Source organism: Asparagus officinalis, unplaced genomic scaffold, assembly GCF_001876935.1.
Source record: "Asparagus officinalis unplaced genomic scaffold, Aspof.V1 AsparagusV1_Un1160, whole genome shotgun sequence".
NCBI lineage: Eukaryota > Viridiplantae > Streptophyta > Magnoliopsida > Asparagales > Asparagaceae > Asparagus > Asparagus officinalis.
Window position 1 is genome coordinate 13,592 of NW_017973419.1, and position 16,002 is coordinate 29,593.

Genomic DNA, 16,002 nt, shown 5'->3' on the forward strand with positions numbered 1-16,002 from the left:
CATAAGCCAGCTGAACTGCAGGGAAGAGCACCTCGATGGGTAGAGCGTCAGAAGGTTGGTGCGGGACGACACACTTCTTCAACCAAAGGGCAAGGTAGCCTGCTAATAGCGCCCGGGACCCTATAGACCTCTGTGCGCGGCGGAGAAAAGAGCGAAACTTTGTCCCCGCGGGAAAAGCCCCCTCAGCACTGCCGATAGTGTAGGAACGAACCTCAGCCTTTTCCAACAACTCATTAACGGCCGAAGGAGTCATCACGTCTAATTCATGAATGGGCGCACTGGAATCACCTTCCAAGTTCTGGAACAAGTAGCTGGCAAACTGCTTCAAGCTGATCTGCCTCTTCCTTCTCGCTTGGGGAGAAGTTTGGATCAAGGAAGTGTAGTAGTGGCAAGTAAGATCCCAGAGTGTGTCATACATGTCCGGAGTATCTTTCTTCATACACTCCAGCTGCTGGTTCGTAGGGAAGTACTCCTGATACGGACAGTCCCCCATCGGAAGACCCGAAACATAATGCATCTCGTGCAAGGCCAACCCTAGCTCACCTCCGCTGGTCAGGAAGGTGTTGCTATCGGGCACATAAGTCTCCAGCAAAGCCAAGAAATGGCGACAGCTGACTGGGATGCCGTACATAGTAGCTCGTATGGGTGCATACAACCCACTGCTCTTCAGATCCCTCTCCCAGCGCGCCAAGACGAAACCAGTCATGCGCGCCCACCACCCTTTGGCTAGGGAGGAAGCCCAGCCATAACATCTGTACTCCGATGGGGGTAACTGTCTCCCAAGAAGAGCCAGACGGTTGCTCACAGTCGGAGCAGCAGCTGACACCTCGCCTGGGGGTGCAGTATCAAGACCCATGATCCCGGGTCGTAGACCACGCACGTCATGATACCCCTCAGAGCCAGGAGTCTTATGGTGAGTAGCATATCCGCATTGAACCCGATCAGCATCTTCAGTAAGATGCCAAGACATCTGCCGGTCCACGGCTTGCCCCTTCAAATGACTGAAAGAATAGTGGCGTGGAATCGAAGGGATGTACAAACAGGCTCCACCGTCAAGAGTTAACCAATGCTCCTCACAAAGAGTCAGCGTGGCAGGATCCCTGACATGATCTCCAAATAGAAAACCCGGCTTCTTTAGAACCTGAGTGGAAGTAGAATCAGGGGTGAAGGAGGCATCTGTGATAAGTTGGCGCAAGCAATGGCGCCCTCCTTCCTGTATCGAACGGCAAGAGTCATTTGGACGATCCCCGTCGAACCGAGGAAGTGGGCCAACAGCCTGCCTAAGAGTAGCGGAAGAGAAAACCTCCCGACTACATCCGGTGTTGGCGTGAGGAGGAAGGCTACCCGCGGGAAATTCCACTGCAATAAAGCACAAGGGCGGAATCAGAAAATCCATCTCGTAAGAAGAATGATAGACTCATCCACGGAATAATTGGAGAGACGATTTTGAGTGACCTACACCAGAAGGACGGCATGCGTCATCACGTGAATAACGTGGTAACGTACACCGACCTATAAGGTGTAGGACAACACAAAATCGCCCCAATATATCCGAAGACTTGAATTGGCTAAGCAAAACAAGTCTGAAACCTTACCCTCCGCGAGAGAGGTATCGGTTCTTCCTTCATGACCCGCAAAGAGGTCAATCAGGGATGTAAGACAAAATCTCTGCATAAATTCTCACCCCCGAAAAATGAAGCCGCGGGAGAGGATGTCGTGGGGACCTCCTCCTCACTATGCTGTGAACGAGAACGGCTCCTCCGGGGACGAGATCGACGCGGAGACATTGCAAATCTGCAACGAAAAGCAGCAAGTCAGGTACAATCTAAAACATGAATATACGAAATTTAAAAGGGAAATTAAGAACTTTAATTAAAATCCTATACACAAATAGGATTTCATAATTGAAGTCTAATTAAACCTACAAATTTCGTGCACGATGATTGTCATCTTTCACGGTGAATTTTGGTGAAATACCCAAAATACCCTTTGTGTTCAAGGCCAAAATCTAGGTCAAGGACACGCGTGACCCGGGTCATGATCGTCACATTCGATCATATAACACCCCGGTACCCCACAATTTTGGTTAAAATTTGCAAATGAGCCCTTTTGCAGAATTCAGCCAATTTTGCATAAAAGCCCCTCTACAAAATCTTGGTTTGGGCTCCACATGCCTTATCAAAATTTTGATCATGAGTTCGTGGTCAAAACTCATTGGATTTCAGCCATAAGTTCACTGCCTTTTGCAAATAAGTCCCTCTAAGACATTTATGGGCTGTTTTGCAAATAAACCCCTCCAACAACTTTTGGTCCTCTTGCCTAAAATACCCCTCAAGCTTGTGGCCAAATGAACATGTAATTTAGGTCCTAAACTTCAGTCCTCTATTACATGAACACCACCCCAATTCTTCGGCCACTTTTGCAAATAAGCCCCCAAAACTTTTCGGCCCCACATTTGCACATAAAACCCTCAATAAGGTATGGTCTTTTTGCATGAAACACCCATCCAAATTGTTACCAAAGGGGAATGAAATCCAAGCCTCAAAATTTCAGTCCCATTTTGCAAATAAACCCCCACGAATTTTGCAAATAAACCCCCCAAAGTTTCGGCCATTACCTCTTTTTGCACAAAACCCCCCGAAATAATAGTGCATACATGCCCCCTAGTCTACCACAAGAATAAAAATGCAACCTTTACCACAAAATAAGAGGATGGTGAAGAGGAGCTTACCCAAATCAAGAGGCTTGAAATCCCCAATCCAAGAGTCAAGATCCGAGCTTGAAGGTGGAGGGAGAAACCCTAGTGAAAAGTGAAAATTTTCGGCCAAGAAGGAGCATACAAAAAACCGAATTTCTTTGGGGTATGGAGCTCTTGAAAGAAAAACAATGGAGGAGGTTTGGAGGAAGAAGATGAATTCTCTTTTGAAAAGAGGGGGGAAAACAAAAGGGGAAACAAATTCAAACAAGAAAGAAAACAAAGAGGGGGGAAACAAAATGAAGAAAAAGACAAAAGGGGGGGGGCCTTCAAGATCCGGGTGAATGAAGAGGTCGAATACGAGTTCGACCAGAAGAAGTTCGAAGAATACCTCTCCTCTTCCTCCTCCAGATCTGCCTCCCCGAACCGGCGCAAGAAGACATCCGCTTCCAAGAACGTTCGTGGGACTTCCAACTCAAAGAACCAAGAGCCCTCCGCTGCCTTTGCACCACGCAACGTCCCCATGTTGCTCAGCATGGTCAAGACAGCAAATCCAGCTCTCCCATCAACCTCAAAGGCGATGGATGATGCAACTCCGATTCTGTCCAAAAGGGCACTCCAAAGGCGTCGTCAACGCCTTGCTCAACAACTCGCCAAGGCCAGGGAGTCAAAAGATGGAGTGCGCTATGCAGAGGACTTGAAGTCAAGGCAGCGACAAGAGCAACGGCAAGCAATCAACCTCCCCTCCAAAACAGAAGCGAGTGAGTGGATCCGTGTCAAGAGGAACCGCTCCACGCTCGAGGAGCGAATCAAGAAGCGCCGTGCTTTACTTGCGCATGCCCGACTCCTCCTAAAGAAGGCGGAAGAAATGCAGCAAGAAACGGCGGTCAAAGCGCCGACCACAAGCAAACGGGTGTGGGTTCCCAAATCGAAACCAACACTTCCAGCAAAGAAGGGTGAAACCATCGCCCAAAGCTCCTCCAAATCAGGTCATGTTTCTACTATCCCGGCACCTTCAACGGCGCCAAGTAAGAAAGGGGATCATTCAAGATCCCAGGTTCCTTTGACAGGTCACCTCGGTCCCTTACCGGCGAATCGAGGTAGAGTACCCGTCAAAGAACGACTGGGACCATTGAAAGGTCCCCAAGTTTCAAATCAGACTGGGGGTCGATTTAATCCCCCCAATAAAGAAAACAAAGGGAAAGCCCCTATCACCGACCGCATCGGATTGCGAGTCGAATTAAAAGAGCCCGTTCAGTTCATACGCTCACAAAAGCGTAAGATTGAACGGGCCACTCTTGATAAAACTAACCAAGTGTTGCATTCCCAAGGGGAAGCACACTCATCTGAAGATGAGAGTGTTATACTAAGGGACACCCACCAACACTCTGTAGGGTGCTCCAGCTATCAAGCTGATGAGTTGTACTACAGAGCTGGGGGTGTGGGTAAATCTCGAAAGAGATATGTGCAGGATATGAAGTCCCAATGCCCGTGTGCAAGTATCATCAAGACGGTGCTGTCGGAATGCCGCTGCAACAGTCCCCCAAGAAGAATCTCGGTGTTCGAGAGACTCTCCAAGCCGAGGCATTTCCACAAGAAGAAATTGCTCCGCCAAAAAGACGAGTATTCAAGAGTGTCGGTCAACATGACCGGCCGAGGGGAATCAACACCACACTTCAGCATAGAACAGCTCGCTGAGGTATCCCGGTGTATAGCACGGATGCGGCCCGGAACCAGCGGCCGGAAGGGCTACCAAAGAGTACCAAAGGGCCTCTCTCTGGAAGAAGAAGAATCAGATGCTGATTCAGATACCTGCTCCGCCGTCGCATCAGATGACACGGCTTCAAGTGCGGGCCAGCCGTACGAATCACTCATGATCAGTGCCGAACAAATGAACAAAATGCTTGAAGACGCCCTAACTCGGCAGAAAGAAGCTTTCAAATTCGAGATGGAAATGACCCTACAGCGGATGAGGGAGATGCACGATCAGCAACTCGCAGCTTTGACAACTCATCAAGAGGAGCCCACTCGACCCAATCATCAGAACCAAGAAGAGAATGAACGGGAAGGGAATAATGTCATTATTCCTCCTGTCAACAACGACAACGGAAGTGGTCCGGTAGATGATAATGCCAAAGAAGACCACATTACCTCTCCCCAAAACCACTCGAAAATAGAAACGAGTGAAGACAAAAAGATGAAAGACTTGGAGAGCAAAATCAATGCATTGATGAATGCTCAAGAGGTAAAAAGGTCAGGTATACCGTGTCCATATCCGAGGGAGTGGGAATCCATTCCATATCCGGCAAAGTTTAATCTCATTAACTTTACGCCGTTTGATGGAAAGGGTTCCCCTACCCAACATTTAATCTACTTCAAGTCTCATTTAGGAATTATTTCCGGAAATGAGCCCCTCATGGTGCGGTCATTCGTCGGCACTCTTCGCGGAGCTGCCTTCGACTGGTACCGCCGTCTCAAGCCCGGAAGTATCAACGGCTGGGATGACATGGAGGACATGTTCTTGACCAATTTCTTTGATGATGACACCGAGGTTTCGATCGGCACGCTGTTCGATGAAAAACAGAAGAATGGCGAGACGGTTGAAAACTTCGTGAAGAGATTCCGGAACAAAGCTATGAATTGCAGGGACCCGGTCAGCGAGGAATTCATCCTCGAAACTTGCCACAACAATTTAACATTGGACATCCTTGAAGCCATGGGAACGGCACCGCCAACGACCTGGAAAGACTTGAAGGTGAGAGGGGAAAGAGCCGAGCGACTCCTCAAAAGGAAGAAGGCTGAAAGGGGCCAAATACCAAACAGTGTCCCACAACAGAAGAACTTTACCCCTAGGGGTAAGGGGAAAACACAAGCAAATGCTGTAGATGCGAATCAAGTGTTTGAGGTGCAAGCACAGCCGCAACAGCCACAGCAGCAACAGAGGGCGCCTCAACAATCGAGATGGCAACAACAGCCCCAAAGGCAAAAGGCCGCGGAGCCGAGGTTCCCAAAGACCTACTCGTTCAAGGAGGATGAAATCCCGGGTATCTTCAAATACCTCGTTCAGAACAACAAGATCAAGTTGCCACCGATTCAGGATCAAGAAGATGCCAAGAGGGTCAACGATCCGAAATACTGTGCATTCCACCGAGCGGTGCACCATCCCACCAAGGTATGCTACGCTCTCAAAGATAAGATTCAGGCCCTAATCGATGTTGGGGTTATCACCATGAAGCAGCCCAAAGAGAAGAAAGTGGGTGCAAACATGGTATCCATTAGTTTCGGGACTGTTCCCTCGAGTTGGTTCCAACACGAGCCGGTGATCAATGCAGCAGTGAAGACGGTGAATGATGATCCTCACCAACAGCGCCAGAAAGGGCTCGTGCCACACACAACCCCAAATGGTGAGATTCTGTGGGTTCATCCGGACTTGATCACAGATGAGCAATGGACCGGATCATCATCAAAAAGAAAGTCAAAAGGAAAAGGGAAATCTTGTTATGGAGCTTCTGCCATTCCAGGAGAAGAGGACGACAAAATCCCAACCTTTCCACTGTCTGAAGACGAACAGGAGGTCTTTGCAACCCGAAGCGGGAACGAGTATCACTACAAGTACCCAGACGCTTCCGAGCAATTGGGCACCAAAACCCCTCCTTCCAAAACGTTGGCAGAATTAGGAATCTCAGCAATTCCCCCAACACCCGCATCTGCGGAGAAAGTCCAGCAAAAGGAGAAGGGGAAAGAGCCTCCGCGGCAAGAAGCCCAGAACCCGAGGCAGTCTCGATTCAATCATCCGATTGGTAGAGACAAACCGGGAAATACGAGCTCACCGCCTCATTTCGACATCATGGCGCAGTTGGCCAACATCCCAGCTCGCATAACTCTATACGAGCTGTTGCGCCTTTCAAAGGACACAAGGAAAGCGCTGCAAGAAGCCTTAAGTGACTCTGAAGCTTTTCTGACTCGGATCAAGCCATCTCCAGAAGGACCAGAGCCGTCAGTTCAACAATGCAACCTGGCGGCGCAACACTTTCCCTGCATCTCCTTCACTAAAGAAGATATGCAGACGAAGAATTCAAAGCATGACCGACCGTTGTACTTTACCGGTCACATTGGCTCCAGCGTTGTCAACCGGATCCAAGTCGATCCGGGTTCCGCTGTTAGCATCATGCCATTCCGATTGATGCATCATCTCGGAATCCCGACTAGCAAATTAGCATCCACTGGCACTACGATTTATGGATTCAACACCAGCGGGTCTAGGCCCTTGGGGAAGATCCGAGTCAAGTGCCAGATTGGGGATTTGAGGTCGGAGGTCACTTGTTATGTGATTGACGCGGAAACATCCTATAACTTACTGTTGGGTCGACCTTGGATCCACGGTAACCTTATAGTCCCGTCAACTCTACATCAGTGTCTCAAATATGTAGACACAAACAATGAAGTCAAGACGGTGGTCGCGGATAAGCAACCGTTTAAGGGATTGGAGAATTACTTCACCGATTCCCTTTTATACGGCGCTGAATCCGATACTGAACCATCGGCCCAAGGAACGGACAGCGGAGATGAAGCTGATACCGAACCAGGGCTTGATTATGATGGTGGTTTTGTTCTTAATGACATTGTACCCATTGTAATCAATCTTGACGATGATGAATCATCGGAGAATAGTTGTAACTGGCAACTTGCCGAAGAACTATCAATAAACGATGATTTAGAGTATTTGATGTGTCTGGATGACGTCACTAAAGAGCTTTGTGATAATCCTGACCTACATATGCCTCTTCAGTCATTTTGTCTGACGAAAAAGCAGGTACAAGATCCATGCGGAGCGACGCTTGTCATCCCCGCGGGAAAATGGAGTGGAAAAGAAGTCGTCTACGGCAAAGGAAAAGAAGATCCGACACCCGATCACTTCTTAGAGGAAGAAGAAGACGAAGATAAACCTGCTCCTCATCTATTCAGATATGACGCAAAAGCGCGCGATATGATGGAAAAGTATGGGTATGACTTCACACTCGGAGAAGGTCTTTTCTTTGGTCGAGGCCCACGAGTTCCACCTCGAATGGCCTATGTACCGAAGGGAAAACCCGACGATTATTATCGCTATAAAAGAGGTCTCGGCTACGTCTCCTCGTCCGACGACGAATGTTGCTGGCAAATCATTGATCAGATCGCTAACAAGGCTAGAAACGGGTACTCTTCCGACTCTTCGGCTGGGGGTTCCGACACTAGCCTTGGCGAGACGTTCAAAAGGTTGATGTCAAATATGGTCACGGTCGATCCTACCGCAATAGAGGAAGACGACCAGATGCCAACATGGGAAGATCCTTGGGTTCACCACCTAAACATGCAGTATGGTGATAGGTTCGAGCAAAGAGAGCCTCCTACCGAAGATCAAGTACTCCAGGTGAATATGGGAACTGAGGAAAATCCTAAACCGATATTCATTAGCGATAGTCTTCTACCCGATGAGAAAGAAGAGTTAATCTCTCTTATCAAGGAGTACATTGACGTGTTCGCCTGGAATTATGAAGACATGCCAGGACTCGACCCGAACGTAGCAGTACATCGTCTCAATATCAAGATGGATGCCAAACCAGTCAAACAACAACAAAGACGGTTTCGTCCGCAAATGATGGAGGCGATCGAATCCGAGGTCAAGAAGCTTATTGACTCGGGCTTCGTTCGAGAGGAGCAACATCCAGAATGGCTAGCCAATATTGTCCCAGTCCTTAAGAAGAACGGGAAAGTCAGGATTTGTATCGACTTTCGGGATCTCAACACTGCTTGCCCAAAAGATGATTTTCCCCTCCCCATCACGGATGTCATCATCGACAATACGTGTGGGTTCGAGAGGATGTCTTTCATGGATGGTTTCTCTGGTTATAACCAGATAAAGATGCATCCGGATGATGAAAAGCACACCGCATTCAGAACGCCCCTCGGTGTCTTCTGTTACACAGTTATGCCCTTCGGCTTAAAGAACGCAGGTGCTACATATCAACGAGCTATGTCAAAGATCTTTCAGGATCATCTCCGAAAGACTGTTGAATGCTACGTAGATGATCTGGTCGTGAAAAGTCGTGATAAAAAGGATCACATCAAAGACTTAAAGACCATGTTCGACTTAATGCGAGCCCATCAGTTGAAGATGAATCCTACCAAGTCTTTCCTCGGAATGTCGAGTGGAAAATTCCTGGGATTCGTCGTCACCACCAAAGGTATCCACATCGATCCTGATAAGGTAAAGGCGATCAATGAATTACAACCTCCGAGAAACCTCAGGGAGCTCAGAGGATTGCAGGGGCGATTGGCTTATATCCGTCGGTTCATTTCGAACCTCTCAGGAAAATGCCAGCCATTCTCCAAGCTCGCAAAGAAGGGCGTATCATTTGTATGGGATGAAGCTTGTCAGAAAGCGTTCGAGAGCATTAAAGAATATCTCTCAAAACCTCCCGTACTCGTTGCACCGAAATCGGGCAAACCGTTCTTGATTTATGTCAAGGCGACGAGCCATTCATTAAGTGCATTGCTTGCACAAGATGACGATAACGGTCACGAGCAGGCGGTGTATTATTTAAGCCGAACCATGGTGGGCGCGGAATCTCGGTACCCCATGATCGAGAGAGAATGCCTCGCTCTGGTGTTCGCCATCCAAAAGATGCGGCATTACTTGGTCGGACAGACCATCTATGTCATCTCCAAGGTTAACCCAGTCCGGGTGTTCATGACTCAACCAGCTTCCATGAGTTGGCGGTTGGCAAAATGGGCTTTACTCTTGTCCCAATACGATCTGCACTTCAAACAACAGAAGTCAGTGAAAGGGCAAGCCATCTGTGATCTCCTGGCAGCTAATCCAACTACGGATCCTGCCGAGATATACGACGACCTACCTGATGAAACTCACGAAGTCAACGCAACTTCGCACCAACAAGTGTGGCGTTTGTACTTCGATGGCGCCTCTCGAGCAGCTCTTGTCACAGATACTCCTGGACGTTCTAAGGTCTCCTCCGGGGTTGGAGTGGTCTTAGTTTCCCCAGGAAAACATGTGATGCCCCGAGCCTACTCACTAACCAAGCCGTGCTCGAATAATGTGGCAGAGTATAACGCATTGATTATCGGACTCAACTTCGCTAAGGAGCTGGGGGTTGAGTATCTCGAAGCCTTCGGCGATTCTCAACTGATAGTCAAGCAGGTTCAAGGAGAATATGAAGTTCGAAGCCAAGATCTCATTCCATACCATAAGATGGCAGTGGAGATAGCGGAATCATTTGAAGGATTCTTCATCGAACATATTCCACGGCTACAGAATACCTATGCAGATGCGTTGGCCGCATTGGCCGTGTCACTAGCGCAGCCTCCCGAAACAGAGCAATTTGTTACGGTAAGAACTCACCAACTCCTAGTGCCGCTTTACAGTGAAGATGCCGAGGAAGAAGAAGTTCAAGAGGTACACGCTACTCAAATCGAGTTCGAACCACGAGATTGGCGTTTCCCCATCATTGACTACGTCCTGCATGGAATCTTGCCAGAAGATGTGAAGGAAAGAGAGTCAATCCGGCGAAGAGCACCCAGATTCTACTACAATACAGAGAATCGAACGCTATACCGCAGGGGGTACGATGGGCTGATATTGCGTTGCCTATCAACCAAAGAAGCCCAAGAAGTGCTTAGAGAGGCACATGAAGGGGAGTGTGGCGCGCACGAGCCTGGCCCCAAGCTTTATGATCGCATCAGAAGAATGGGATATTTCTGGCCTCACATGATGAGCGAAGCAATCACATATGCCCGGAAGTGTCATGCGTGTCAAGTACATGCGAATTATATGCACCAACCTCCGGAGCATCTGCATCCCTCGGTAACATCTTGGCCGTTCGAGACTTGGGGAATGGACATTGTTGGTCCTATAAATCCCCCTTCGATCAAAGGCGACCGGTTCATCCTGGCGATTACCGATTACTTCTCCAAATGGGCTGAAGCAATTCCACTCAGAGAAGTTAAGACGAGCAACGTCATTGGATTCATCAAGCACCACATCATTTACAGGCATGGTGTTCCAAGACGAATCATACATGACAATGGTCCTCAGTTTGTCAGCAACGCCTTCATAAGGTTCTGCGAAAAATTCAAAATTCAGGACATCTCATCAACGGCTTATAATCCCACAGCAAATGGATTAGCTGAAGCCTTCAACAAGACTATCATAAAACTTTTGTCAAAGCTTGTGAAAAGTAACAAGCGAGATTGGGATGACAAGCTCGGTGCAGCACTATGGGCCTATCGTACCACGGTACGTACACCAACCGGTGCAACCCCGTATTCATTAGTATATGGATGTGAAGCCGTTCTCCCTTTGGAAGTTCAAATTCCATCTCTTCGGATCGCCCTTACAACCCAAATGACGACCGAAGAACAGCATCAAAAGCGCCTCGAAGAACTCGAGATGCTCGATGAAAAGCGCCTGGAGGCTCAACAGCATATCGAGTTCTACCAAGCCAGAATTTCTCGAGCCTTCGACAAAAAGGTTCGACAAAGGAGTTTTAAGGAAGGGGATTTGGTCTTAACTGAAAGACATCCTATGAACCTGAGCTCCAAGAAGAAGGGCAAGTTCGAGCCCAAATGGGAAGGACCGTTCGTAGTAGAAACAGTCTACTCAAACGGCGCCTATCGCCTAGTCACCAAAGATGGTGATCGGCTGATGATGCCAATAAATGGCAAATTCCTGAAGAGGTACTATCCTTAGCACCTTTCAGAAGGAGCTGATGTATCGGGAAGTTCCCGGAAGAATACCACATTGGGGTATTCTTAGGGATAACCTGGTCGGTATAAGAGAGATGAACAAGAAGTCCACATTCGAACCCCGAATGTTCTAGTTTGTCAGACTCTAACCCTCATCAGATGAGATCCAATCATTCGAGGGATTAATTTTCCCTCACAAAACTTTCATTGGTGTTCGATTACTCATAGTCTTCGCCACACATTCCCACTTGGTCAAACCTTACGACAGTTAGGACCAAAGCCAAAGTCCCCTCTCGATTCCTTCAACGAACGAGAGGTCCACAAATCGGGCGGTCAAACTTTCACGTAGTTGTGATCGTTCCAAATTTCTCACTTGGTCAAACCTTACGACAGTTAGGACCAAAGCCAAAGTCCCCTCTCGATTCCTTCAACGAACGAGAGGTCCACAAATCGGGCGGTCAAACTTTCACGTAGTTGTGATCGTTCCAAATTTCCCACTTGGTCAAACCTTACGACAGTTAGGACCAAAGCCAAAGTCCCCTCTCGATTCCTTCAACGAACGAGAGGTCCACAAATCGGGCGGTCAAACTTTCACGTAGTTGTGATCGTTCCAAATTTCCCACTTGGTCAAACCTTACGACAGTTAGGACCAAAGCCAAAGTCCCCTCTCGATTCCTTCAACGAACGAGAGGTCCACAAATCGGGCGGTCAAACTTTCACGTAGTTGTGATCGTTCCAAATTTCCCACTTGGTCAAACCTTACGACAGTTAGGACCAAAGCCAAAGTCCCCTCTCGATTCCTTCAACGAACGAGAGGTCCACAAATCGGGCGGTCAAACTTTCACGTAGTTGTGATCGTTCCAAATTTCCCACTTGGTCAAACCTTACGACAGTTAGGACCAAAGCCAAAGTCCCCTCTCGATTCCTTCAACGAACGAGAGGTCCACAAATCGGGCGGTCAAACTTTCACGTAGTTGTGATCGTTCCAAATTTCCCACTTGGTCAAACCTTACGACAGTTAGGACCAAAGCCAAAGTCCCCTCTCGATTCCTTCAATGAACGAGAGGTCCACTTTCAAACTCCCGAATGACCAAACCTTACGACAGTTAGGGTCATCTCGAACCCTCGCTTAGTCACAACTTACCCTGGTCGAGACTAAGACCGAGTCATCTTTTGTTCAAATGACCAAACCTTACGACAGTTAGGGTCGTTTGAACTTTCCGATTCTCGGAGTGGAGATCCCACTTCTAGTTTCATCCTGCGGATTCTGGAGGTGGAGATCCCACCTCGAGTTTCCCTCTTTTGCTGGAGATAGAATATAAAATTCTTCCTCTCCAGTTCTGAAGATAGAATATAAAATTCTTCCTCTTCAGAGTCAAATGACCAAACCTTACGACAGTTAGGGTCGTTTGAACTTTCCGATTCTCGGAGTGGAGATCCCACTTCTAGTTTCATCCTGCGGATTCTGGAGGTGGAGATCCCACCTCGAGTTTCCCTCTTTTGCTGGAGATAGAATATAAAATTCTTCCTCTCCAGTTCTGAAGATAGAATATAAAATTCTTCCTCTTCAGAGTCAAATGACCAAACCTTACGACAGTTAGGGTCGTTTGAGCCTTTCGGATTCTGGGGGTGTGCCACCTCGAGTTTCCTTTCCAGCTGAAGATAGAATATAAAATTCTTCCTCTTTAGCACCGGGAGATAGAATATAAAATTCTTCCTCTCCTCGGACCTTTCCGATGCTCGGAGTGGCGACCCCACTCCCAGTTCATCATTCCGGGTGCTCGGAGTGGAGATCCCATTCCCAGTTCATCCTTCCAGATACTGGGGGTGGAGAATCCCACCTCGAGTTTCTTTTCCAGCTGAAGATAGAATATAAAATTCTTCCTCTTCAGCACCGGGAGATAGAATATAAAATTCTTCCTCTCCTCGGACCTTTCCGATGCTCGGAGTGGAGATCCCACTCCCAGTTCATCCTTCCGGATTCTGGGGGTGGATATCCCACCTCGAGTTTCCTTTCCAGCTGTAGATAGAATATAAAATTCTTCCTCTTCAGCATCGGGAGATAGAATATAAAATTCTTCCTCTCCTATTTTGACACAACTTTCAACTTCCAATCCGCGCACTTGGTGCATGGGGAATTTTATCCCGAATCCTAAGTAGGGATAAGTCAACACCTAACACGTGTTGCCGGGTAGCCTATTCCCGTAACAAGGGCAAAGTCTACGTATTCAAAGTCGTAGCATTAAGTCTAAGGGAGTTCATTCCTTTAGCATAACGTTACATGCGGAACGGATTTCAACAATCCGCATGCTAGCCCGATTCGAACGGTAATCGGTAAAGGCGTATCAAACCCGTTGAAGGCTGGGGGTTTGCCAAAAACCCCAAAGTCAACGCCTAACACGCGTTGCCGGGTAGTCTATTCCCGTGAGAAAGACGAAGCCTATGTATTCAAAATCATAGCACAAAGCCTCAGAGAGTTTACTCTCTTAGCACAACGTTACATGTGGAACGGATCTAGACAATCCACATGCTAGCCCGATTCAAACGGTGATCGGTAAAGGTACATCAAACCCGTTGATGGCTGGGGGTTTGCCAAAAATCCCATAAATCTGTCATTCGTAAGAAATACAGAGAAATCACAAAAAGAAGCAAATGCAGAGTTTCTATTTCAAGTCAAAAGCATACAACAAAGAGCTCATTAGCCCGAAGGCAACTGACGGCTAAGAATATGAGACTTTAAGCTAAAAAGTCTATCTGCATAACTCTGCTCAAGTCCCGCCTGCAGATCTGCTCGGGCAGATTCCTCAGAACAGCTCAAAATCTCCGCAGCTTCACTCTTCAACTTCATCAGTCCCTCCTGAGTAGATTCGAGCTCCTCGAGTACCTGGTCACGAGAACGCTCTAGTCTAATCAGGTCATCGGCGATAAGAACGGCGGATTCCTCGGCACGCTTCAAGGCCTCCTTCAACCTAGTCGCTTCCTCGCGATTCGAGTCCAAGGAGCGGAGTAACTCAGCTTTCTCCCTATCCTTCCTCGCCATGTTAGCCATTAGATGCGCAATGGAGCTCTCACGTGACTGAAGCTCACACCCGATGGAAGATCTCAGGTCACGCCACTGCGCCATCCTATGCTCCAACTCAGAGGACACGAAAGAAGAAGCCCCGGTAACCTCCAGTTCCTTCAACTCTCGTATCTCTGACTCCAGGGCGGCGAAATCAGCAGTGAAGGAATCAGCCAGTTCCGGGTATCCTTCTTCCCTCATCATCGTCATGTGGCGAGAGAAGGAACGCCGGAACTGATCGAAGCCGCCTCCTCGGTGAAGAAGCTTCTCGATCAAGCCATTATACCAGGCGGTGAAGAAGCTGAGGTCCGTACGGAAAGCCTCTCTGTCAGGATCAGTATCGGCCAAAAGGCTACGGACACGCTCGTGCAAAGAAGAGCGAGATCCTACAAGCAACAACTTGGAAGCTCAGTGAACTATCGAATATGGAAAGGAAAGTCTCCGACGGGCTCTGAGACATTAGCAGAAGAAGGTATATCAGCACCTGCAGGTGGATTGCCCATACCACTCGGCAAAGGCGGGGAGGCACCATTACTATGAAGGCTTTCAGTCCCGGGAACTGTAGCAGTATCAGGCTCAACGCCTGGTCCTACAATGACACTCCTATGTTAACCAAATGGAAATTTGGATAAGTAAGGAGAATCGGGACAAGAAAATCGTATGCATACCTGCATTCCCCCCGTCCTCAGATACAGCCGGGATGCCAAGAGTCATAAGAGTATCAGCCCAAGCGGCTGGTCCTATGATGGCACTCTCTTATTAGTCAAAATGAAAATTTAGACCAATAAGAAGGATTGGGATAGTACAGTCATCTACATACCTGTAGATCCTTCACCCGTAGGCATTTGAGGGATGCCAGGAGTCATATGAGAATCAGTCCTAGTGGCTGGTCCTATGATCGCACTCATATATTAGTCAAAAGCCAGAGGAACATAGGAAAGTACAATATCCCTGAATCGTATGCATACCTGCAAGCCCGTCATTCTGAGGCAAACTGGATATGCCAGGGATAGATACCGGGCTGACTCCAATAGTTGACGCTGCGATAGTCAATCATTCATTAGTCAAATAAAAGATCGGGCAAGAGGAGGAGAATCAGATATGTACCGGTACGAATCATTTTCCCAAGGAATGGTCTCTCGGTCCCTCTGGAAGTTTGCTCAGCCAACATGTCAGCTAATAAACCGGCATCCGGCTTCGAGAAGCTTGGCCCCTCCATTGCAACATCTGCAGGATAACCTGAATGATGAAAGATGAGGAAAGCTCAAGAAAAGACCTTCAGCAAAAACGAGAAGTCTTCCTTCCCCAGGCTTGAGGAAAATGACATTGAATGTGGACGTACCTGAACAAGGGACTACGGGCTCAACATTATTCATCTGCTCAAGGTCGATGTTCAGATCAATGCCCAAGGACCCGTCGTGCAGAGCGTCACACATTTGTTGCACAAGGCAATCCATGTTATCAGCACCAGGGGACACCGGACCCGGTGGGATTTCGCCCTCTT

General features: G+C 48.1%; 1 protein-coding gene across 1 annotated transcript; it reads right to left on the reverse strand.

Annotated features, from left to right (window-relative positions):
- Positions 1-678: 678 nt before the first annotated feature.
- Positions 679-14,477, reverse strand: LOC109828363. The gene is made up of 4 exons (XM_020395377.1): positions 14,273-14,477; positions 2,732-2,917; positions 1,685-1,794; positions 679-1,359 (listed from the first exon to the last, which is right to left on the reverse strand). Exons 1-4 carry the CDS (start codon positions 14,475-14,477, stop codon positions 1,135-1,137), a joined length of 726 nt encoding a protein of 241 aa, XP_020250966.1. The 3' UTR covers positions 679-1,134.
- Positions 14,478-16,002: the final 1,525 nt, after the last annotated feature.